At 36.2% G+C, this 25,021-nt stretch overlaps 1 protein-coding gene across 3 annotated transcripts; it reads left to right on the top strand.

Moving 5' to 3' along the window:
* The first annotated feature begins 22,681 nt into the window (after positions 1 to 22,681).
* On the top strand, positions 22,682 to 24,559 carry LOC129476768 (heat shock transcription factor, Y-linked). Of its 3 annotated transcripts, XM_063635501.1 has the most exons (3): positions 22,889 to 22,899; positions 22,998 to 23,265; positions 23,744 to 24,559. In XM_063635501.1, the coding sequence occupies exons 1-3, from the start codon at positions 22,889 to 22,891 to the stop codon at positions 24,482 to 24,484; spliced, it is 1,020 nt and encodes a 339-aa protein (XP_063491571.1). In that variant the 3' UTR covers positions 24,485 to 24,559. The 3 variants fall into 3 exon arrangements, with proteins under 3 accessions (XP_063491573.1, XP_055125597.1, XP_063491571.1); XM_063635503.1 differs by having other exon boundaries at positions 22,682 to 23,265; positions 23,992 to 24,239; XM_055269622.2 differs by having other exon boundaries at positions 22,684 to 23,265.
* The last annotated feature ends 462 nt before the right edge of the window (positions 24,560 to 25,021 follow it).

Below are 25,021 nucleotides of genomic sequence, written 5' to 3'. Positions count from 1 at the left end.
TGGAGACCAGACCTGAAGAATCTCTTAGAAGAAAAACAACAGTTAGGCCTCAGAAGTCACTTCAACCTTGCTTGATTTGCAAACACAAGCAAAAGTTAACTTGAGCTATTTCTTATAAATGTTTATATCATTAAAAAAAAACTGAATGTAAACTCAACCAATCAGAAGCAGTTAACAAACTTATTAGGACTTTCCAATGGGATAGATCAAATGAGGCAACTGTACAATTTTAACCAGTCAAATACCATCTGCTTTATTTTTGTGTGTGTTTTGTAAAATTCTCCCCATTGTCTTCCCTTGATGGAGCTCCTGAATGGCTTCTAGTTTGGAGCTGCATAATTCACGAAATATTTCTTCCTCAAACTCTTTAAAATGTGCCTCAGTTTACCTGATAGCATTAGAAATATAAGTCATTGGCTACAAAAGGTGAACAATTCTAAAGGCTAGATAGTAACTCCTCTTGTAAGTCAAGCAATTTTCAATGCTTTCTTTTCAACAAAATTGAACGACTTGCAGTTGTCGTGTATATAGTTTTTGGTATTTAATTCATGAAGAATTCAAAGAATTAGTGAAATTGCTTAAAAAAATCCTTCTTCCATTCCTATATACATATTCATGGGAACAAAGTCTCTTTTTGACACTTCCATCCACAGAAAGAAAGAAAGAAAAATTGAATTAATAATGAATCCTGCCTCATTCTGTCATTTAGAAATAGTGTTTTATGTCTACAAGAGAGAATGAGAGTAAATGAGAGGGGACAGGAACAATACCATGCATCTCATTAAGAAATGTATTTTTTTTGTGTGTGTGTGTCTTTGTGTGTGTGTGAAATGGAGTTTTGCTCTTTTTGCCCTGGCCTGAGTGCAATGTCACAATCTCAGCTCACTGCAACCTCTGCCTCCTGGGTTCAAGCGATTCCCCTGCCTCAGCCTCCTGATTAGCTAGGATTACAAGCATGTGCCACCATGCCTAGCTAATTTTGTATTTTAAGTAGAGACGGGGTTTCCCCATGTTGGTCAGGCTGATCTCAAACTCCCAACCTCAGGTGATCCACCAGTCTTGGCCTCCCAAAGTGCTGAGATTACAGGCATGAGCCACCCTGTACAGGCATAAGCCACCATGCCTGGCCAAGAAATGTATTTTAAATAAATATTAACATTGTATGTTTAGCAATTATTTTCCAAAAAACACTTAGCATACTCTTTTCAACCAATTGTATGCTCTATTAATTGAAACTGGCAAGTATGTATATCAAAACAATAAGGGTAGTTTTTTTTTTGTATTGTTGCATTTCATGTTTTTTTTTTATGTCCTTCTTTGTACTTTATGTATTTTTAAGTCCTACAGTAGGCACATATCATTTTCCACTGAATAAAGCAATAAGCTATTAAAGTTATTAAAAAATATTTTCTCTTGAAAACACCTCCCTAAAGCTATTTATCTTTTTTCTTATTTGCTTATCTCCTTTTCATCATTATTCACTCATCTCATTTTCCACAAGAATCCTGCCCCTACTATTCCACTGAAAATATACTCTTCAAGTTCAACCTATCCATTACAAAATTTTCTGTCTTTACTTCCTTTGACAGCTCTCCACAACATTCAGTATAGTCAAGTTGACTGAGCCTTGCAAAATGTGTCCCTTGGCTATTCATTCCCTTGTTTTCTTTCCCTTTCTGCTTGCATCTTCTCTCTCTCTTTGATTGGCTTTATTATGTCATCTGCTAGTTGTGAAATGTAAACCCAAGCCTAAATATTTAGGATATCACGAACTATGTGTCTCCAGGTCAGTATATCATGGTTGAATGACCTTCCAGCCTGTATTCGCCATTCAGAGTGTTCCCTGACCTTGAGTCACAGTTCCGTAAATGCCATTTTCAATGGAATATCTTGACACCACCTTAAATTCAACATGTCTAAAACCACGTCTGTTTCTCCAAGTCAGTTTTCCCTCTAGACCATACTTGTTCTACCAAAGAACTAGGTCATAACTTCATTGCTTTTGCAATAGTCTTTGGGAAAAAAACAAGAAAAAGCCACAAAGTGATCTTTAGCTACAGTAGAAAGATGGAAACAGAACACACAGAAAGTCTGAATACAAGAATATTTATTTTTCGAGCTGATTTCATAGACCAAATCAGAACAATGTATTACTATGTTAGTTTAAGCATAGCCATAAAAGTAAATTTGCCTTCAGATTTGGAGTCAGTCAGTCTCTGGAGAGAAATGTGTTCATTACCAATATTAGCAGCACTTTATCCTCCAAATCATTTGGGTTAAAAATCATGGGGAGGTACAATTCTCTGTTTTGAACCCTTATTCAGTCTTTTGCCTACTCTTGTCAAGTATTTTTGAATGTCTTTTGTTGTTTGTTATGTTTGCATTCCCAGAAAATACCTAATTCAGGTCATGTTCATCTTACATTAAGACATTACAACACTCAAACTCTTAACTGATAGACTTGACCTCCACTGTCTTCCATATTCTGTTCCTGTTCATATAAATTCAACCTGCTTTAAAAATTATATTTGGTACTTGATGACTATAAGATAGAGACTGTAAACCTGGGTTTTCAAGGTGTATAAAATCTGATCAGAAGCCACCTTCCAATCTAATCCACAACTGTATTTTTTCACAAACTATGTCTAATTAGCTTTGATAAATGCTAAGTATGAAGGAAATAAAAATGGTGCATACATAGTTAAGGAAACAGAATATTGGAAGCAGAGGTTAGGTGGAATCTAGTGAATGTCATAAATAAGTAGAGAGCCTAGGACAAACGTTTAGGGGTTGAATTAAGTAGGAGCTAGTAAAGGACAGTGATAAAGAGAAGTCAGCGAGGTAGGATGAAAACAAAGTTAAATATGATGTTACAAAAGACAAGGGAAGTTGTTCAAACAAAGAGAGAATGATCAACACTTTAAGAGTGATAGGTGACCATTAAATTGCAAATATAGAAGCCACTGATGACCTTGACAAAAGCATTATAAATGGAGTGGACAGATTCAAATCTGGAGTGATCTACGGAGTGATCAGAATTTCGAGAAAAAGAAGCAGTGAGTATCAACAACAACAGTTTTCTTTTTCTTTTCTTTTCTTTCTTCCTTTTTTTTGAGATAGAGTCTCACTCTATCACCCAGGCCTGAGTGCAGTGGTTCGATCTCGGCTCACTTCAACCTCCGCCAGAGAGGTTAAAGCAATTCTTCTGTACCAGCCTCCACACCTAGCTAATTTTTGTTGAATTTTTGTATTTTTAGAAGACATAGGGTTTCACCATGTTGGCCAGGATGGTCTTGATCTCCTGATCCACCCACCTTGGCCTCCCAAACTGCTGGGATTACACATGTGAGCCATCGCCCCCAGTCAACAATTCTTATAACAGGTTTTGTAGTGAGGAGAGCAGATAAATTAGACTGCAGCTAAAGATTTGGGGTGAATAAGTATTTTCTTATATTACTTTCAAGATGGTATTATTTTAACATATTTGAGTGTTAACAGACATGATCCAATACAGGAGAAACTGATGTTGCAAGGGAAAGGTGGTGCAACTGAAGGAGCAAAATCCTTGGGAGGTGAAAGAGAATGAGACCCAGTGCAATTGTGGAGGCATTGCCCTGTCATAGGAATGGGGACATTTTTTTGGTTTGAAATAAATAAAAGGGGTATATTAACATGAGGCTTGGAGATGTCACAGCCAAAGATGGAGCAGGCTTCTTTTCATACCTTCCTCCCATTTTCTCAGTGAGGTATACAACTGGAAATAAGAAGATTGGGACAGGTGGGCATATAAAGTTTAGGGAAAGGGAAGACATGAAAATGAGCTTATAGACAGTGAAAAAGTAAACTTGCTATAGAAAAACAGTGGAAATTCCAGGAAGTATTGAGACCTAATTTGAGTTTGGAGAGCATTAAACTAGGGTGGCTGATGATTTGATTTTCTCCAGCTCTGAAGGATAACTGATGTGCAGGGCAAAAATGGGACTCAATTTCATGATTTCTGACTCTAAGACCAGCATTCTTTGTACTATACTATATTAATGATATTTTCTTTTAAATTCACTAGAAAAGTCATAGCTCAGGTTATAATTGAGTAAAATATATTCCTCAAATTAAAAAATATATATCCAAGTGGAGGATGAGCAACAATACCTACACAAATAAATTGAAGGAGCTTACAACATGAAGCCATTTGTAGCTTGTATGCTAATCGGCATATATTTCCCCCTGTAAATATTGCAAAATATCCATATGCTCATGTTGCAAAATCCCTCTTGGAGCCTTGTAATCAGGCCAGTGGACCATGTTGTTAGGCACAATCTAACCTCTTTCGTTCTTGGCCCCAAACAAAAGACAGCAGGCTGATAGCACTAGAGCTAATTAGCACACCATTCCTCTTGACTTTTGCTTAGAATGCCTAAAGGAAGCTTCTTTTTTTCTGGCTGGTGATAAAACAAAATCAGTCTCTTTTGCTCTCTGATTTGAGTCATTTATTAATCATCATTCTGCAGACCCACTGAGAAGCAAAAATGTATACACATATGTATGCTTATGTTTAAAATGTTTTATAGGAGGGTATATATGTTTTTTAGCAGGTGTGTGCGTGTGTGTGTGTATGCTTGGCAACACAATATACTGAAAAGAAAAATGGGAGGGGTTGAGAGAAGCGAAGTCTGGAAACTGAGTACAGCTATTCCTGGAGAGACAGAATGGTGTAAAGTTAAAAGGATGGGCTCTGGAATCAAACTTCTTGGCCTGAATCCTGGCTCTGACACTTTTTAGCCACATGGCCCTGGCCAAGTTACTTACCTTTTCTGGACGTCAGTCACCTTATTTGTAACATATAAATAATAGTAGTACTTAAAACAAAAAGTTGTTGAAAGAGTTAAATGAGTTGATGTTTGAAACTCTAGTATTTCCCAGCTGGTAATCCTGGGAACATCATTTAAATTCTTAAGGTTCAGTGTCCTTACCAGTAAAATATACCTCCAAAGCCTCCTCTGCTTTTGCAATTGTTTTTTCCTTTCACAAGATTTTACATTTTCCAGTATTTTGGCAACAGATTTATGGTTAAATAATATTGTACTAGGTACAAGATTTCCTCAAAATTCTGTTACCTATACCAAAGTCCTCATCAGTGGCCAGATAAATTTATGGCCATAAATATTTGATTCAAGAATGTCATATGTTGGCTGGGTGCAGTGGGTCACGCCTGTAATCATAGGCCTTTGGGAGGCTGAGGCAAGCAGATCATGATGTCAGGAGTTTCAGACCAGCCTAACCAACATTGCGAAACTTTTGGCTACTAAATATACAAAAAAAAAATTTAGCTGGTTGTGGTGGTATGCACCCGTAATCTCAGCTACTCGGGAGTCTTAGGCAGGGGAATGGCTTGAATCTGGGAGGCAGGGATTGCAGTGAGACAAGATCAAGCCATTGCACTCCAGCCTGGGTGACAGGTTAAGACTCCGTCACAAACAGACAAACAAACAAAAAAACAAACAAACAAACGTCATATGTTAACCTGAAAAGCAGATGAGTCTTCCTAAGAATATATCTACATTAATATCCAATTTGGTTTGCATTGTTTGAGACTTTCTCAATGGAATCCAAAAAGGTGTACAACTAATGAAGCTCAGTCTACGTAGTGGATTGCATGGAAGATTCCTCATCTACAGAGCTCAGAGGAATTATAGAATTGTCACAATCAACAGACAGCAATTTGTCTACCTGTCATGTGTCTCCCTGTACTTGCTTCATAATAAGAGTAGTCCTATGTCTTGTTCCCTCTGCATTCTCTTGACCAGAGCAGAGTCTGTGACACTAAATAGGTCTAAAAATTGTGTGAAAAGTGAATGAGGAAATGAATGGAGAAAAGCCTCACTTGACCATTTGTCTCATCTTTCATTTACCTTGCAGCCAATTCTTATTATCCAAAATCTTTTAAGTAATGTTATAATAAACACTTATTCTGATAAGATAGAAGAAGAGTAATGCATATGTTTGAGTAATCAATTCCTGAGCAAAATATTCAGAGGGCTCACAAAAATACCTGATTATTTACAATACCTAAAGTACCATCTTTGCCTATAGCATAAAATGTTGCTTCTTATAACAATTTTGGTGCCCCCCTTCACTCACCTCATACACAATACATGGGGGCATGTGCACAAAGACACACACAAGCACATACTCACAATTTCTTCAATAAAGACTTCAGTAGTGATGAAAGACACATTGTTAAAATGGTAAGGAAGAAAGCAAAACAACAAAATGCTGTTTGAGACTTAAGGCTCTGGGCTTCTGGGTTCCATATGGTAACAGCTTGGGACACAGCAAATACAGATACCAAAAGATCATTTTATCCCTCTATTCTGTGGTTTGTGCAGTTAAGCATGTTAGAAAGAATAAGTAACCAGAACAAATCGCTGAAAGGCAAACAGAGAGCAATTTACAATCAGTGAAGAGAATACTTTCCTCAGGCTTAATATTATTATTATTATTTTAAACCTATACTGCTGGGCAGAACAAACATAAGTGTATAGAACCCAATCACAACAGGTGAAATCACGATGAAATAAGACCCTTAATCTTGGATAGAAAGAAGGTGGTCAACATTCTACAAACAAGGGTGGGAGGTAACTCTACAAGAATCTTTTGGATATGGAAATTCTGGAAATTATTTTTAATACACTTTTGTGGCTTAACTTGGCTAAACCATAAGCTTAAAAATACTCAGGAGTCATTAACTTTGCAAACTGTTTGGAGGATTCTGAGGAGTTAATCCTGGAAGATAGTATAGTGTACCAAAAAGTCACTTACTATAATTTGTTTTATTACAAATAAGCAAAAAGAAACAAAATAGAAAAGAGTTTCCATGCAGTATAGAGGGTGCTAGACGACGAGTCAAAAAAATCTGGAGTCCAGTCTTGGTCTAAAGTAAACTAATTCTCCTTCTGTGTGCTTTCTGTTTCCTCTGAATAAAAAAAGGGGTGATGAAAGGAGATGTGCATTGCATCAGTTCCCTCCAAGCTCTACCATCACTATTTTGAAACTCCTTCCTATTTACAGAACATGCCTTAGTTTACAAAAAGCTCCATTGATGAAACCTTAAAACAATACTGTTAATATAATAGTTATTATCCTCATTTACAAATAAGCAAGGAAAAACTCAGAGTGATTAACACATTTCCCCAAAATCTTCCTTCTAGAATGTTGGAAATCCAGTTCTCATATCAAATTCAATGCCCTTACAAGGATCTTATAGTGACTCCCTAATATGATTTATCCTAATATACATAGTATCTCTCAAAATATAAACTATTATGTGACCCACAGAGAAAGGGGCTTTAAAACAGTAATGGATTAGGCTGGGCCCGGTGGCTTACGCCTGTAATCCCAGCACTTTGGGAGGCTGAGGTGGGCAGATCATGAAGCCAGGAGATGGAGACCATCCTGGATAACGCGGTGAAACCCTCTCTCTACTAAAAATACAAAAAAGTAGCCAGGCGTGGTGGCGGGCACCTGTAGTCCCAGCTACTCGGGATGCTGAGGCAGAAGAATGGTGTGAACCCGGGAGGCGGAGCTTGCAGTGAGCAGAGATCGCGCCACTGTGCTCCAGCCTGGGTGACAGAGCGAGACTCCGTCTCAAAAAAAAAAAACAAAAAAAAAAAAACAGTAATGGATTTCATTAAACTGGAAATAAATAATTTTAATAAAATATAAGGGTCAGGAAGATATTGGTCAAAGGATACAAAATGTCAGTTAGATAAGAGGGATAAGTTCAAGAGATCTATTTTACAGATAGTATGGTGACTGTGGTTAATAAAAACATTATATTCTTGTATGTTGCTAAGAAATTAGATTTTAAATATTCTTACCACAAAAAAAGATAAACATGTGAAGTAATGTATATGTTAATTAGCTAGATTTAGCCATCCTACCGTGTATGTTTTTCAAAACAATATGATATACACAATATATAAGTATACATAATTTTTACTAATCAATTAAAATAAATAAATGTTTAAAAGTGAAATAAAAATAAAAAGCAGTTGGACTTTATACCACTATGTTTTTATGTGGTTATTTGAAAGCTCTCTAGCTGAAGACTATCAGGAACACACGGTAGTTGAATAAATTGGGTTTATTACTCATTACAGTAAGAGAGAATGTACACAATAGAGAACTATTTTATCAATGATTGGGGCATCTCAGTAGGAAGATAATAAAAGGACTTGTTATAGTGTTTGGATTTGTACTGGGTGATTTGGCGGAAATATTGAGGAAGCAAAATTTTTCTCTGGATAAAATACTCTCAGGAAGTAAGGGTAATGTGATGATTAGGTATCTTAATACATCTTATCTATTGTAAGGGCAGTCTAAAGCAAGGGTAAAGCTGTAATTGGTAAAAGAAAAAAAGCAGTAACTTATATTAGTCAGAACAGTGAGATAACTGGTCATTTTTGTGACTTGCACAATGTTCATGTTCTGTCTGTGTTCAGACATGATTGCAGAGGGGTCTTGTTTTTGCCTTCATCCATCATGGTCACAGGGTGGCCTCATTAAATGCTGATGTTCCTGAAATGGTAATACCAAGGCCTAGCTGTGGGCACCAAGCCAGCTCCTAGCAACAACTGGGCCTAGCTTGTGAATGTAGGAAGCTGTTTTTCTCTTTCTCAAAACCAGTTAAATATTTTAGTTGAGTGATTTGCCCTGCACCTGGTGAATGAGAAGGAGTTTTCAAAAGCAGAAAAAAATAGAACAAGATATGCTCTTTCTCAAAAGGCATGTTTTCAAACACTATTTCTATATGGCAAATTATTTCTTATACAAAGTTAAAATATAATGAAGAGATTAGGAGAAAATTCTTACAATATGTATAACAAACAAATGACTATACAAATTTTTTCTATAAATAAAAAACCCAATAGAAATATACAGCAAGAATTCACAGATTGATAACTACAAAGAGATGTGTAAAGATATTCAAATTTACTATGCATGAAGTAATATAAATTAAAACAGAGAAGCAATTTTCTTCCATTGGATTGACACAAAAAATGATGAGGGAATAGGAAGTCCTAACACTGTTAAATGTGAACAAAGTACAAGTACTTTACAGGATATTTTGGCAACTTCTAGCAAACTTTAAAACGTGCATTAATTTTTAAGAATTTTCCTTTTAGAAAAAAATCCTACACATGTGTACAAAAACATATGATTCAAAAATGTTCATTGTAACATTTGTTAAACAGAAAAATTGGTGAATAACATTTGAACATCAATAGAGACATACCTAAATTTAAAAATGATGTATCCATACTATGAAGTTGTATGCAGGCAATTAAAATATTTACAAAGATATGTATGGCAAATATAGAGGAAAAACAAAGATACAGATTTAGACAAGAAAATTAATCTACAAAAAGTTCTTAATATGTCATTTATGTCAAAATATTTATGTAGGCTAGTTGCAGCAGTTCATGCCTGTAATCCTAACACTTCGGGAGGCTGAGCCAGAAGGCTTGCCTGAGTCCAGGATTTCGAGACCAGCCTGGGCAACATAGTGAGACCTCTTCTCTCCAAAAACAAAAACAAAAAAGAGCCAGGTGTGATGATGCATGCATGTAGTTGCAGCTACCCAGGAGGCTGAGGTGGGAGAACTGCTTGAGCCTGGGAGGTTGAGGCGGCAGTGAGCTGAGAGCATGCCAGTGCACTCCAGCCTGGGCAACAGAGAAAGACCCTATCTAAAAATATATATATTTATGTATTTGTAATATTTGCATATATGTGTATGACTATATGTATATACACATATATATATAAAGTATGTGTGTATATATATTTAAATGAATTTAAAATTATCTGTAATTGGGCATACCAATTATGAGCTGTTTCCTTTGAGGACCAGGAATTCAGTTGAATTTTACAAGAAAGAGGGTGGGCAGAATGGTAGAAATGTAAGTTTTTCCTGTATATACATCTGTACTGCTTGAAATTTTTATAGGAATATATTATTTTCATTATAAAAAGTTAAATAATAATATATTCTCTTAGGAAACATCTAGCTGAGATGGGGTAACTTGTAATGCAGTTATCTTCCTGGTAGAGACAACTGAAAACACTGGACTGTATACATACATTTATCAATGATTTTAAGTGTTAGAGATTAGGTAGTGAAAGAAAATAATTCCTTAGAGGGGGAAAGCAAAATAAAGCCTTATGATTGTCCAGGCTTACTGCCTGAAAGGAGATTTTGGGCTACATCATAGAAAGGGAGAACCCAAATGGAATCCAGTAGCCTCCCTAAGTTGAGATGACAGAGCTAGGAGTCCAGAAAGGGAAATACAGCTAGAATTTTCAGGGAAGAATACAAGAGAAAAAAAGATACGCACAAAAAATATGACAACTGCAGAGATTTGTTGAAGGTCCTCCTCAGTGCTAGTTGAGCTTGAATCAGTGCATAAATGGGAGGAAACTAACTGAGGCTGGAGAAATAACTATCTAAAAACAGTAGAAGAAACAATTCTTAGTGCTCAAACAGTTCATGTTCTGATAAGTCAGAGTGAAAAACCTTTTACTTCACATGACATTAGGTAGGTTCCTCAGAGGGTATCACCACAGTAGTGGGAAACAAAAATAGCCCAAGATTAATACCTAGTCTAACAAAGTTCAAAAACAAGCCTTGAAAGAATCAATGTTTTTTTTTCCAATGAAACTTAAAGCATCTCAGATTTAAGTGTGAAAATAATATTAGGAGAAGAAAAACAGCATCAAAAAAGTAAAATCCATATCGTCTGACATCAAATAAAAAATTACCAAGCATGCATGAAGCCAGGAAAACAAGAGAAAAGCCATTCAACAAAAAGAGACCAGAAAATGGCACATATAGAATGAGTAGACGATAATATTAAAACAGCTACAGATATTCTAACTCTATTATATATGTTCAGTAAATAAGAGGAAAGGTGGGCCGGGTGCCGTGTCTCATGCCTGTAATCCCAGCATTTTGGGAGGCCGAGGCATGTGGATCAGGAAGTCAGGAGATTGAGACCATCCTGGCTAACGCGGTGAAACTCTGTCTCTACTAAAAATTCAAGGAATTAGCAGGGCTTGGTGTGACATGCCTGTAGTCTCAGCTACTTGGAAGGCTGAGGCAGGAGAATCGCTTGAACCCAGGAGGCAGAGGGAGCAGTGAGCCAAGATTGTGCCACTGTACTTCAGCCTGGGTGACAGAGCAAGATTCTGTCTCAAAAAAAAAGGAAGAGGAAAGGTTGGACATGTTAAGTAAACATATGAAAGACATACCAAAATCAAACTTCTATGGATATAAATTACAGGTCTGAAATGAAAAATAAACTGGGTGTATATATAGCCGATTCAACACTGCAGAATAAAAGACCAACACTACAGGTTGAATTTTGTTCCCCCACATTAATATGTTGAAGTTTCAACCCCCAGTGCCACAGAATGTGACATTATTTTAATACAAGATTCTTGCAGATGTGAACTAAGATGAAGTAATTAGGACAAGACTTAATCCAATACGACAATACTACTGGCATTTTAAAAACTGGGAAATCCGGATGTAGAGGCACATACCCAGGTAGAACGTCATATGAAAACAAAGGCAGAAAAGTCACTGAATCTAGCTAGGCAAGAGAGATTGTAGATTCTGAGAGCCCTCAAAAGAAACCATCCTTGTCAACACCTTGATATTAAACTTACAGCCTCCAGAACTGTGAGAAAATACATGATGTATAAGCCCTCTAGTTTGTGGTGTTTTACTATGGCCACCTTAGCAAACTAAAGCTACCAGTAACATTGAAAACATTAGAAGACTAATTTCCACATTAGATGCAAAGAGGAAATATTATTTGAAAACAAATCTAGAATACCTATATAATATGATATGGTAGATTTCAGAGGCAAGAATATCACACGCAAAATGAGGGACACTGTAAACTGATAAAGGGAGAATTTAGCAAAGAAATGTAAGAATTTAAAAATTTGATATTTAGGCATCCAAAATAACTGTGCTTCAAAATCAACATTGCAAAAATTAATAAAACTTAAAGGAGAAATAGGCAAATTCACAATTATAGTCAAATATGCCAATATTCTTCTTTTAATAAATAATAAAAGATTTGGAAAAAATCAGTAAAATATACAGACTTGAAAAACAATATTAAATAACTTGACTTAACTGACTTTGGTATAACACGTGACACAACAACTGTAGAATACAAAGTGTTTTCAAGTGCACACAGAACATATACCAAGATAAACTAGATACAGGATCATTAAACAAGTCTGAATAAATGTAAAATGATTGAAGCCATGCAAAGTACATTCTCTGACCACAATCGACTTGAACTAGGAATTAATATCAGAAAAAAAAGTCTAGGAAATTCCCAAGCATTTTAACACTAAATAGCATAGTTCCGGAGAGGAGATGGATCAAGGAAAGAATAAGATGCAATTAGAAAGTAATTTGAACTAAATGAGAATGAAAAGACAACCTACCAAAATCTGTGGCACTCAGATTTAACAATATTTGGAGGTAAATTTATAGCACTAAAATTTCTACATCAGAAAAGATAGGTCTTAGCCAGGCGTGGTGGCTCATGCCTATAATCCTATCACTTTGGGAGGGCCAGGCAGGGGAATCACCTGAGGTCAGCAGTTTAAGACTGGCCTGGCCAACATGGAAAACCTGCCTCTACCAAAAATACAAAAATTAGCAGGGCATGGTTGTGCATGCCTGTAATCCCAGTTACTCAGGAGGCTGGGACAACAGAATCACTTGAACCTAGGAGGTGGAGTTCGCACTGAGCCAAGATGGTGCCACTGGACTGCGGCCTGGACATCAGAGAGAGACAAAAAAGATTGCTCTTATAACAACAAGAGCATCTATATTTCTATGTTTAGAAAATAAGACAAAAGAGCAAATGAAATCCAAAATAAAAAGAATGAATAAAATAATAAAATTAAAGCAGAAATGAAATAGAAAACAAAAATATACTAAGGAAAATCAATGTAATGAAAAGGTAGTTCATTGAAATAATTAATATAACTGATAAACCTATAGCCACATCAATCTGGAAAAAATATACACATTAGGAATGAGGTGCCATCACTAAAGTTCTACATCCATTAAGTGGATAATAATTAAATGTCATAAACAACTTTATACAAATAAATGCAATAACTGAAATGAATGACAAATACCTTGAAAAGACAAGCTACCAATGCTAACACAAAAATAAATAGATAACCCCAATACTATATCTAAAAACAGAACTGAAATTTTTAAATAAAACTTTCACACAAAGAAAATGTCTGGCCCAGATGACTTTGCGTAAGAATTCGAATGAATATCAAAAGAAGAAATAATGCCAACTCCACACAAAATCTAGAAAATTAAAAGGAGAGAATGCTATCTAACTCATTATACAAGCCCAACATTACCTTGATGCCAAAGCTAGACAAAGAAATTACAAGAAAATCACAAACTAATGTCTCCCATGAACAAATTCAAAATTTTCTAACCATTTTTTTACTAAAACAGTATACAGAATGGATAACATATCCATAACCAAGTGAGTTTTATGCAATGTTGAATTAACTTTAGAAAAATAATCAGTATCACTCAGTATCATTAACAATTAACAGCCTATAAAAGAAAACAAGATATTCTTAATAGACACAGAAAAAGCACTTGACAAAACCCAACATCCATTCTTGATAAAATTTCACTCTTAGCAAATTAGCAATAGAAATGTAATTCTCCCATCTGATAAAAGGCATCGGTAATAAACCCACAGCACCATACGTAATGATAAAAGGTTGAATGGTTTTCCCTTGAAGACAGAGAAAAAATGAAGATATTAGTGCTGACTACTTCTCTTCAATGTTGTATTAGTGGTTCTAGCCAATGTAATAATGGAAGAAAAAGACATAAAATCTTTCCAGAATGAAAGAAATAACACTGCTTATTAATAGACAATATCATCTAAATTTAAAAAAATGTTAAAATCTACAAAAATCCTCTAGAACTAATAAGTGGATTTTTCAAGGTTGTGGAATCTAAGCTCAGTATAAAATGATAAAACAATTAAAACAATGTCACTAACAAACAAAAATATAAAATACATAATAAATTTGACAAAAACTATATAAGAAATATATAACAGAAACAACAAAGTATTATAAAAACAAATTAAAGAAGACCTAAATACATTGAAGCATATTATTATGCATAATATGATAGGGGAAATATCATATATTGATATAGCATATGAATAATGGAAAGGGATAATAGGTCCCTTTTGGGTTCAACTTTAAAAGTAAAACTTTAAAAGTAAAAACACAACTGTAGACTTGTTTTTTACAAATGGCCCATACAAAATGACCCATACAAAAATGGTCTGCATAAAATCCTGTGGAAAAGGATAGTCATTTCAACAAGTTGTGTTAGAAAAATTAGATATCCATATAAAATCAAACCCTAAGAGCTGTGGCATGGCTCTACCCCAAAAATCAAAGTGAGAATGTTTTTTGCAGCCTTGGGGACTCAACCTTCACTCGTGTGTCTGGACTGTGGGACAGGAGTCAGATAATATTATTCTGAGGCCTTAAGATATAATGTTGTTTGTCCTGTTTTGTTTTGAAACCAAAAGCAAACTATCACCCCTTTCCTCTTACCTAATTTTATCTTTTGGATTGGGAATGCCTATCCCATGACTGTCTCACCATGGTATTTTGGAGACATATAACTGGTTTGATTTCACAGGCTCACAGTTGGAGGCAAATTTGACTCCAGATGAATCATACCTTTAGTATCCCCCATATCTGATTTAAATAATATTTGCATGTTCTAGATCAGACTTTGCATGTAGACTTTAAATGTTATGCTGGAATGAGTTAAAACTTTTGGGATACAATTAATGTATTTTTGTATGTGAGGAGAGCATGAATTTTGGCCCACCACTAGTGGAGTGCTATGGTTTGAACGTGTCCCTTCCAAAATTCACATGCTGAAATTCACCCCTATGGTGGTGATATTAAAAGGTGAGGTCTTTTGGGAAGTGATTAAGTCATGAGGGACAGATCATTATAAAAGGGAAGGAAGGAACTAACTTAGACCTTTGGGCTTTTCTTCCACATGAGAATACAGCATTTCTCCCCTTCAGAGATGCAGCAACAAGGTAATAGCTTAGACAAAGTGTGTAACCCTCACTAGACATCAAACCTGCTAGTACAAATGGTTATCAAGACAGACACATATATCACTGAAATGGAGTACTGAGTCCAGAAATTGACCCATACATTTCATTTGACTGGAGCTTTCCCAGGCTGGCATTGCAGTAGTGGCTGTGTAGGCCTGGGGTCTTGGAGGTGGCCTTCACCCAATAACCCCAGTAAACACTGCTCTAGGGGTGGCTGTCTGCAGTATCCATGACCCCTTTGTTCCACTGGGCATTTTCCCTGTGGAGATCCCCTTTGGTAGCCCTGACCCCATGGCTGAACTGGGCATTGCCCTAGTGGAGGGAATGATATGGTTAGGCTTCCTGTCCCCACCCAAATCTCATCTTGGCTTGTAATCCCCCTAATCCCCACACATCAAGGGTGGGATCAGGTGGAAGTAATGGAATCATGGGGGCATTTGATAATGAGTGAGTTTTCATGAGATCTGATGGTTTTATAAGGGGTTTGATGTGACCCAGTGGGAAGTAATTTAATCATGGGAGTGGTTACCTCCATATTGTTCTCATGATAGTGAGTGACTTCTCACCAGATGGTTTTATAAGGGGATTTTCCTCCTTTGGTCAGGACTTCTTCTTCCTGCTGTCATGTGAAAAAGGACATGTTTGCTTCTCCTTCCATTATGATTGTAAGTTTCCTGATGCCTCCCCAGCCCTGTAGAACTGGGAGTCAATTAAACCTCTTTCCTTTATAAATTACCCGGTCTCAGATATGTCTTTATTGGCAGTTTGAGGATGGACTAACACAGGGCTCTTACCCCTTTACTCAGCACTTCTTTCTGCTGCCTTGTGAGAAGGTGCCTGGCTTCCTATTTCCCTTCCTCCATGACTGTAAGTTTCCTGAGATTTCCCCACCCATGGTGAGCTGTGAGCCAATTAAATCCATTTCCTTTATAAATTACCCAGGCTTAGGCAGTTCTTTATAGCAATATGAAAACAGACTAATACAGGCATTCTGCAATGGCCCTTATCCTGCAGTATTTCTCTGAGTGGACCCGAAGTTTCTCTGGGGCATTCATTGAAAATTAGGAGGTATCCATACCTCCACAGCTTGTTTGATCTGCGTGACTGCAAAGTTAGCACTACATGAATGCTGTCAATGTTTATAGCCTGTACTTTCCAGAGAAGCTGCCCTTGCTGCACTTGAGCCACAGCTGAGACTGCTGTGGAGCACTGCATTGGAATGGGGGAAGCAGAGACTTGAGGTGGGCCTAGGCAGCAAACCCTGAGGATCTTCAGTCATTCCAGAACCCTTCCTTGAAACTATTCTGCCCTCAAGGACATAGTTCTCTGTGTCTGTCATGAGAGAGGTGTCCTGGAAGACCTCTGTTTTGCCATCAGGATCATTCCTCAATTATTTCGATAAAAGCAATCTGGCTTCTTTCTACCTACACTAATCTCCTCATCAGATGGTCACTTGGCCACACACTTGGTTTTGTCTCCTAAACATAGGTTTTTATTCTTTACTAGGCGAGGTTGACAATTTTCCAAATCTTCACATTCTTCCCTTTTTAATTCCCTAAGAATTATAAATTCAATCTTCAATATGTTTATCTTTTATTGCATTTTACCATAAGCAGCTAAGCCATGCCATCCAGCACCCTGAACAATTTGCTTATAGACATTTCTTTCACCAAATATTCTACTTTATTCTAGTTCATTACTCTAAATCCTGCCTTCCACAAAACAGAACATGGACACAAGTTCACTAAGTACTTTGCCATTTAGTAACAAGGATGGCTTTTCCTCTAGTTTCCAGTAACATATTCTTCATTTCCATCTGAGACCTCATCAGAATGGCCTTTACTGTTCATATTTCTATGAACATTCTGTTCATGACCACATAGGTAATCTCTAAAACTGGGGCTTTCTCTATAGCTCTGCTTTTCTAAGCTGTCACCAGAATTGCCCTTACCATTCTGTTCGTGGCAATCTAAGCTTTTACTAGCCTGCACCTTAAAATTCTTCCAACCTCTACCCAGTTTCAAAGCCACATTCACATTTTTAGGTATTTGTTAGAGTAGCACATTCACTTATCAATACCAATTTGTTTAATTTGTGCACCTATGAAGTACCTTAGATTTAGTAATTTACAGTTCAGGAGGCCAGGAAGTTCAATATCAATGCACAAGCAGATTAGGTGTCTGCTGAGTGCTGCTCTCTATTTCTAAGATGGCACCCTGTAACTGCATCTTCCAGAGGGAAAGAATGCTGTGTCTTCAGCTGCCAAAAGAGAAGAACGCTGGTCTTCTATGGCTTTTCCTTGAACATTTCAAGCTGCTTCATACAACAAGGCTGTTGAACTTGGCTATCTCCTCTGCCCAGAACACTCTTCCTCCAGGTATTTACTAACCTAATTCTTTATGTCATTTAAATGTCATCTCTCTGTAGAAGCATTGTTCACCCCCATTCCTTCTGCCAACTCTCTACTCCCTTTTCTTTTATTTACAGCACTGCTTGAAATTAAATATTTGTTTGCTCTTGAGTTGGAAGCTATATGAAGGCGGAAACATTTGGTTAGTTTTATTCACTGCTGAATCACCCAATGCCTGGAAGAGTACTTCACAAATAGGAAGCTCTCATGAAACACTTGTTGAATGATTGTATGAGTAATTGTGGACTTACACTAAAAGTGAAAATAAATAAAATGTTAGCTCTTAAGGCAAAAAGATCTTCAGGCAAGGACTGCCAAGTGAATCTGAGCACAGAGCTATTGCAGCCAACTAGAGAAAAGGAGAAACTTGGAAGCTTGGAAGTCATAGATAAGGAAACACCAAAGAAGACTTTGAAGATTACAGATTAATCCAGTATCTTATGACTAGAGGAGAATGTGAATATTTGTCTTAAGAAGAGATGGTGAGTGGGAAAGTGATGTAATTAGATATGTTCCATGCATATCATAATTGTTGTATATAATTATTGGTATTAGTGCCTTAATTTACTCTTTGATAAGCATAGGTCCTACCCTTTCCTCATCAGTTTTCTTCTGAGTTCCCAATATAGTGGATAGTTGAATAGGAAAAATCTGTTTATTTAACTTCGTATTAATCTACTCATATATAACATGTGTGTATATATATATATATATATATATATATATATATAATGTGTTTGTATATTATATATAATCTACATATATATACATACATTTCTACTAAGTTTATGTTCAATTTTAGCAGTAGTTTCTTTTTCTCCAGTTCTTAATAAAGTAACTAATATTCTGAGGAAAATAGAGTTAAGATACTTACGTTAGGCTGGCCTGGTGGCTCAAGCCTGTAATCTCAGCACTTTGGGAGGCTGAGGTGGGCAGACCATTAGGTCAGCAGTTCAAGACCAGCCTGGCCAACATAGTGAAACCCCATCTCTACTAAAAAGTACAAAAAATTAGCTGGGCATGTTGGCAAACACTACTCATGAGGCTGATGCAGGAGAATTTCTTCAACCCAGGAGGCACAGGTTGCAGTGAGTCGAGATTGTGCCATTGTACTCCAGCCCAGGCAACAGTGTGAGACTCCAAAAAAAAAACTTATGTTAACTACTGAGATTAACTTTGTTAAGTATTTTTAAGTCGTATCATTTCATTCACTTCTGCAAGCAAATGTCATTGATTGTATTTTTTTTGAGATAGGGTCTGACTGTCACCCAGGCTGGAGTGCAGTGGCATGATCTAGGCTCACTGCCACCTACACCTTCCAGGCTCAAGCAATCCTCCCACCTCAGCCTCCTGAGTAGCTGGAACTACATACAGGTGCACACCCTCACGTCCAGCTAATTTTTTGTATTTTTGGTAGAGATGGGCTTTCACCATGTTGCCCAGGCTGGTCTCAAATGCCTGAGCTTAAGCAATCTGCTCCCTTTGGCCTCCAAAAGTGATGGGATTACAGACACGAACCACTGCGCCCAGCCAGTTGTATTCATTTGCAAGCAAATTATTGAGGAAAATTGGCAATAAATATATATACATATATATTTTAAATTTCTCTACTTTTTCTTATTTTGAATGTATCTCTTAAATGATAAAAGTACCCATAGACTTAATGAGAAGAAAAAAAACAAAAATATTAAATTTTCTCTTCAGTAAAACATTTTGAAACTATAAATAAAGAATAAAGCACAAGGTGAAAACAAGCAGGAAAGTAGCATTTAAAAATGCATATAAATAAATGTTATCTTCACTGATATCTTCATTTACACCAGTAAACTATTACAAAATCATTTTTAAATCTGCATTGCCTTTAAAAAAGGAAAATTCAGCGTATCTTTTAAAAATCACCAAAAATATACTTGCAAATATGTTTAAAGATATTTCCGAGATGTTTTTATTGTGATGTTTTTCTTTCATACACAGAAAGCAATTGAGCATTTTCACAGAAAACTTGTTTTTTAATAAATTGGTGGCTGATTGTGCAGGTGTGTGAATGAATTTTCAGAGGATCCCAGCATTCCTGGGGGCTCATCCTTCAGTAGACAGATTACAGGGTAGAAGCAGAGGGTTGCAGTCCTCTGAGTCCCCTTTAAATGCCAAAAATGTGAAAATACCTCTCTGATTTGCCTATAGCCATCCACAGAAAAACTTACACTATAAAAAAAATGTAAAGGTTGGTTGGGGTGGCTCATGCCTGTAATCCCAAAACTTTGGGAGACTGAGGCGGGTGGATCACGAGGTTGGGAGTTCCAGACCAGCCTGCCCAACATGGTGAAACCTAGTCCCTACTAAAGATAGAAAAAATTAGCCAGGCGTGGTGGCATGTGCCTATAATCCCAGCTTTGTGAGAGGCTGAGGCAGGAGAATTGCTTGAACCCGGCAGGCGGAGGTTTCAGTGAGCTGAGATCATGCAATTACACTCCAGCCTAGGCAATGGGGGAGACTCTGCCTCAAAAAAAAAAAAAGACAAAAAAAAAAGCCAAATGTCACTGGTATTTTTATAAGATCCAGCAGTAAGTAATACTCAGGATGTTTTGTCCTCTAAGTTTTAATTGGCAATGTTTCTTCTAAACAAATATGCAGAAATATTTTTTAAATAAAGCTTGGGGAGTTGTATACAAAGCACCCAGACAAAGCCATTTTAATGTTTTGGAAGAGAACAAGTTATATAACATTTATATTGAATTCAAGGTAATTTTCAAGTAATGAAGTGTCTTACCTCATCTTATTCCAGTCTCCTCATTTTACAGATTTTACAGCCTAGAGAAGAGAAAAAACTTCTGGCAATCCATACTGCCAAATAATGAGAAAACTAACAGTGGAAACCAGGTCTCCTGCCCATGAACTCACCAATCTCCATCCTTTTATCTTTTCACTATACCACTCAATTTACTTTTGGATGCAAAGTAGAAAAAATATAGTGAAAATGTGTATAAGGTAAGTTCTTGATTTTTTAACTAATTATTCTATTTAAGCCTAGGAAGAGAAAAAGAATTTTATTTTATAGTTAATAAACTAAAACATACATTTTTGTTAACCAGAAAGGCAGAAACTAAGTTGACAAGTCCTGTGCACAGTATCATTTTCAAGCATATATCTGATGAAAAAAATATTGAAAGGAGCACAAACAACTGTTACATGAAGTGTATAACAAATTGGTAAATGCTTTTGATCCTTCCATCAGGAAGGGACAATGGAGTAGATAACCTCCATACAACTGTGGGAAAATACCCACTGCTTTTTATTCTGGGAAGCTACTTTCTAAATGCAAACACAAAAGAAAAGTAAAATAAATTAAGCAACTCATTCACATACAGCTAAGATGAAAACATGTAGTATATAGTTTACAGATTACAGTGTCAAATGTGAAGTCAATCCCTACCAGAAGAGAAGAGAGCCAGCTAAGTAAATCAGGGAAGAAAAACTGGATAAGCAAGATGTATTGAAAAGCATTGTGGGCTACAAATTATGATAGATTCAGTGAGGTTAAGTGCAGTTTTTCAGGTCCTGGACTTGGCTTCAGACCTCAACTGTACAAAATGGGAAGTACTGGCTTACCAGTAATACATTCAAATAAGACTTAGGGGTTTGAGTAGATAGTTAACATGAATCAATTACCAGTTAAAAATCATATAATCTTAGGTACATATACACTGAAATATGATAACTGTAATAGGAGAAATTCTAGTTCCACTCCACTGTGTGCAGTCACAGGTAAATTACTTAATTTCCACATGCCTCAATTTCCTCATTGTCCAAATGGGGATTCGAATTCCACACTCCTTGTCATATTGTAAGGATTAAATTAATTAATACAAGTAAAGTACTTGGCACAGTACTCGATACTCAATAAAGGCTAGCTTCCATTACTATTAATTATTATTATTATTCAGCTCACCCTAAGACACTGAACTCAGTGATAAATTTTTTAAAACAAGTCCTATTTTATACTGATACCATTATTTTCATAGCACAAAGATTATTCCTTACAAAATCTATTCTTTAACAGAGATTTGGTTCTTGGAGCCAAATTTAAAAAAATGCCACTTAGACACACATACATATGTACTTCTCTTAAAACATTTTCTTGTTGTTATTATTTTTATTATTGTTGTTTTTTGAATCTCCCACTCTTTGGGATCCCCTTACAAGTAAGTCACCCTCTTTTAAAATCTGTTTCATCATTAACATTTATCAGATATTTACAGACATACCAAATTAAATCATTATATATTCTTCTGATATGACTGAAACATGTTTTGAAGAGATATGCATAAAAATAACTTTTCATTCTGAAATATAATCAGTTTTATTCATATTTGTCTTCACCTTAATTTTTGAAGGTAAGTTTCAAATAATATAAAATTATATTTGAGTATACAATTGAACGGAATTTAATATGTTTATGATGTTGTACAATCATCGTCTATCACTAGTTCCTAAATATTTCTATTGCCCAACCAGAAACTCCATATCTACTAAACAGTTCTTCTTATTTCCCAGCCCCTGACAAGCTATAACCTACCTTTTATCTCTATGCCCATGTCTTTTTACCACATAGGTTTTGCACTGCATCAGTTTTCAATCCAACATGCCACACTGGTTTTAAAATCGTGCATATTTCTTTTTATTTTTCTTTCCTTTTTTTTTCTTTTGCATTTTGCAATTACTAGGCCCTATGCTCCTCACACCAATGTAGTTATAGTGTGTGTGTCAGGAAGAACATTGGGTTTATTTCAAGGATTGAGGACATCATTTTCTTATTTATTTAAATAATGCTGCAGCGAAGAGATTTTTGCAGCTTACATTGTGTAAGTGAGCGGTCTATATTTTATTTTCACTGGATACATTTCCCAGATTGGGAAGGAAACCCTTTGTGCTAGATTTTGTTGGTTGCTCAGAGACCAAAGTCCTCTCGTGATGTCATTGTTACTCAGATTGGGAACCATTGTGATGGTCTAGATTACTTTACCTGCCTAGGCCTTCTGAAGCAGCATTTGAAGCTGCAGTCTTGAAGTACCATGCAGGCTGGAAGAGTAGCTAAAGAAATATTTATTTGAGATGGCACATGTTTCTTCAGAAACTCAAGATGTTTCTCCCAAAGATGAATTAACTGGTTCAGAAGCCTCCGCTAGGTCTCCAGTGTGTGAACACACCTTCCCTGGGGACTCAGACTTACGGTCAATGATTGAAGAAAATGCTTTTCAGGTTTTGTCACAAGGGTCCTTGTTAAAAAGGCCACGTTACACAGTTTGTGTCTCTGAACCAGATAAAGATGATGATTTTCTTTCTCTGAACTTTCCCAGGAAACTTTGGAAAATAGTTGAAAGTGACCAATTCAAGTCTATTTCATGGGATGAGAATGGAACTGGCATAGTGATTAATGAAGAACTTTTCAAGAAAGAAATTTTGGAAAAAAAGTCTCCTTACAGAATATTTCGGACTGCTACTATCAAAAGTTTTCTTCGACAGCTCAACCTTTATGGATTTAGTAAAATTCAACAGAATTTTCAAAGATCTGCCTTTCTAGCCACATTTCTGGCAGAAGAGAAAGAATCCTCTGTCTTAAGCAAGGTATTTAACATATTTCAGTTACCACTTTATGTAAAATATATATGTAATTTTACTTTGTACATCAGTAAATATGTTAATACATGCAGTAAGACTAGATTTTGAAAATTATGTAAAATATTAAGGTAGAAATTATTTTTTTGAAATTATTGTGTTCAGCTTGAGCATTAACCTTTTAGTGTTTTAAGAAATTTTGCTAACAACTTTGAATCTTACCCGTGAACTCCAAATCAATGTACCAAAGCCACTTAATGAAATATTACTATTAACACATAATGTGTTTTCACTTGAGGGCTTAACAACTTGAGTGGTTTTTCCCAACAAGCACATTCTTAAAAATAGTAAACAATGTCTACAAGTTATTTGATGACATTAAGTTTGTGTGGTGAAAGAGAAATCTGATATTTTGTGTGTTATGTTTGTTATTTTCACTTGTCTCTTGGCTTAAAATGGCACTGAATTCCTTTTTCTTTGGTTTTAGTTAAAGTTCTATTATAATCCAAATTTCAAGCGTGGCTATCCCCAGCTTTTAGTAAGAGTGAAGAGAAGAATTGGTGTTAAAAATACTTCACCTATGTCTACTTTATTCAATGAAGATTTCAACAAGAAGCATTTTGGAGTGGGGGCTAACATGGAGAATCATAATTCTGCCTTAGCTGCTGAAGCTACTGAAGAAAGTTTATTTTCAGCCTCTAAAACTTTAAATATGCCAAGAGAATCTTCTGTCAGACAGATAATTGCAAATTCATCTGTCCCAATGAGAAGTGGTTTCCCTCCTCCTTCACCTTCAACCTCAGTTGGACTGTCAGAACAAATTGCAACAGATCGACATGGTATTTTAAATCAATTGACCACTATTCATATGCACTCTCATAGTACCTACAGCACCTACATGCAAGCAAGGGGCCACATTGTGAATTTTATTACAACCACAACTTCTCAATACCACATCATATCTCCCTTACAAAATGGTTATTTTGGGCTGATAGTGGAACCATCTGCTGTTCCCCCAAGATATCCTGTGGTATCAGTCAATCAGGCTCCATATCGTAATATGCTACCAGCAGGCAACCCGTGGTTGCAAATGCCTACGAAAGCTGATAGATCAGCTGCCCCTCGTGCCAGGCCAGCTCTTCAACCATCACCACTGGACAAATATCACCCTAACTGCAATGATCTGCCATTAAAGGAGGACCAGATTATGCATGACAATGGAGACTAACATTTATATTGACAAAAAAACCCCTAAAAATTTCTGCAGTTATCTTATTGAACAATAAAATTGCATGTTTACTTATATGTTTGCTTTTCCTTTATTTCTAAAAGTATGGTTAAGAATAAAATGGCGTTTTGTTTCACTGGCAGGCTATAGTACTACTTTTTACCAAAAATACATATGGGCTTTTTGATCATTTGAAAGGAAATTTGACAGGTGCCTTTGTAAGTTAACTAATTTATTTCTCTTAAGAGGAAGAGATAATAAATTCTTTGGGTCCATTTTCTGCTGAAACAACACAATACCACTGCCTGGGTAATTTGTAAAGAAAACTTATTTTGCTCATTTTTCTGGAGGTGGGGAGGTCCAAGGGGCTGCATCTGGTGAGATCTTCTTTCTATGTTACAACATGGCAGGTTGGCCTCCTACAGTGAAGGGCATGCAATGAACAGAAAATCGGGCCAGACTCATCATTTGATCCAAAGCCCACTCACACAATAACTAACTTTTTCTCCATATGATACCATCAAGTCAGTCATGAGG

The sequence above is a fragment of the Symphalangus syndactylus genome, chromosome Y (assembly GCF_028878055.3).
Source record: "Symphalangus syndactylus isolate Jambi chromosome Y, NHGRI_mSymSyn1-v2.1_pri, whole genome shotgun sequence".
NCBI classification, from domain to species: domain Eukaryota; kingdom Metazoa; phylum Chordata; class Mammalia; order Primates; family Hylobatidae; genus Symphalangus; species Symphalangus syndactylus.
The sequence above is the reverse complement of the archived record's forward strand: the minus strand, read 5'-3'. Positions and strand labels throughout refer to the sequence as shown.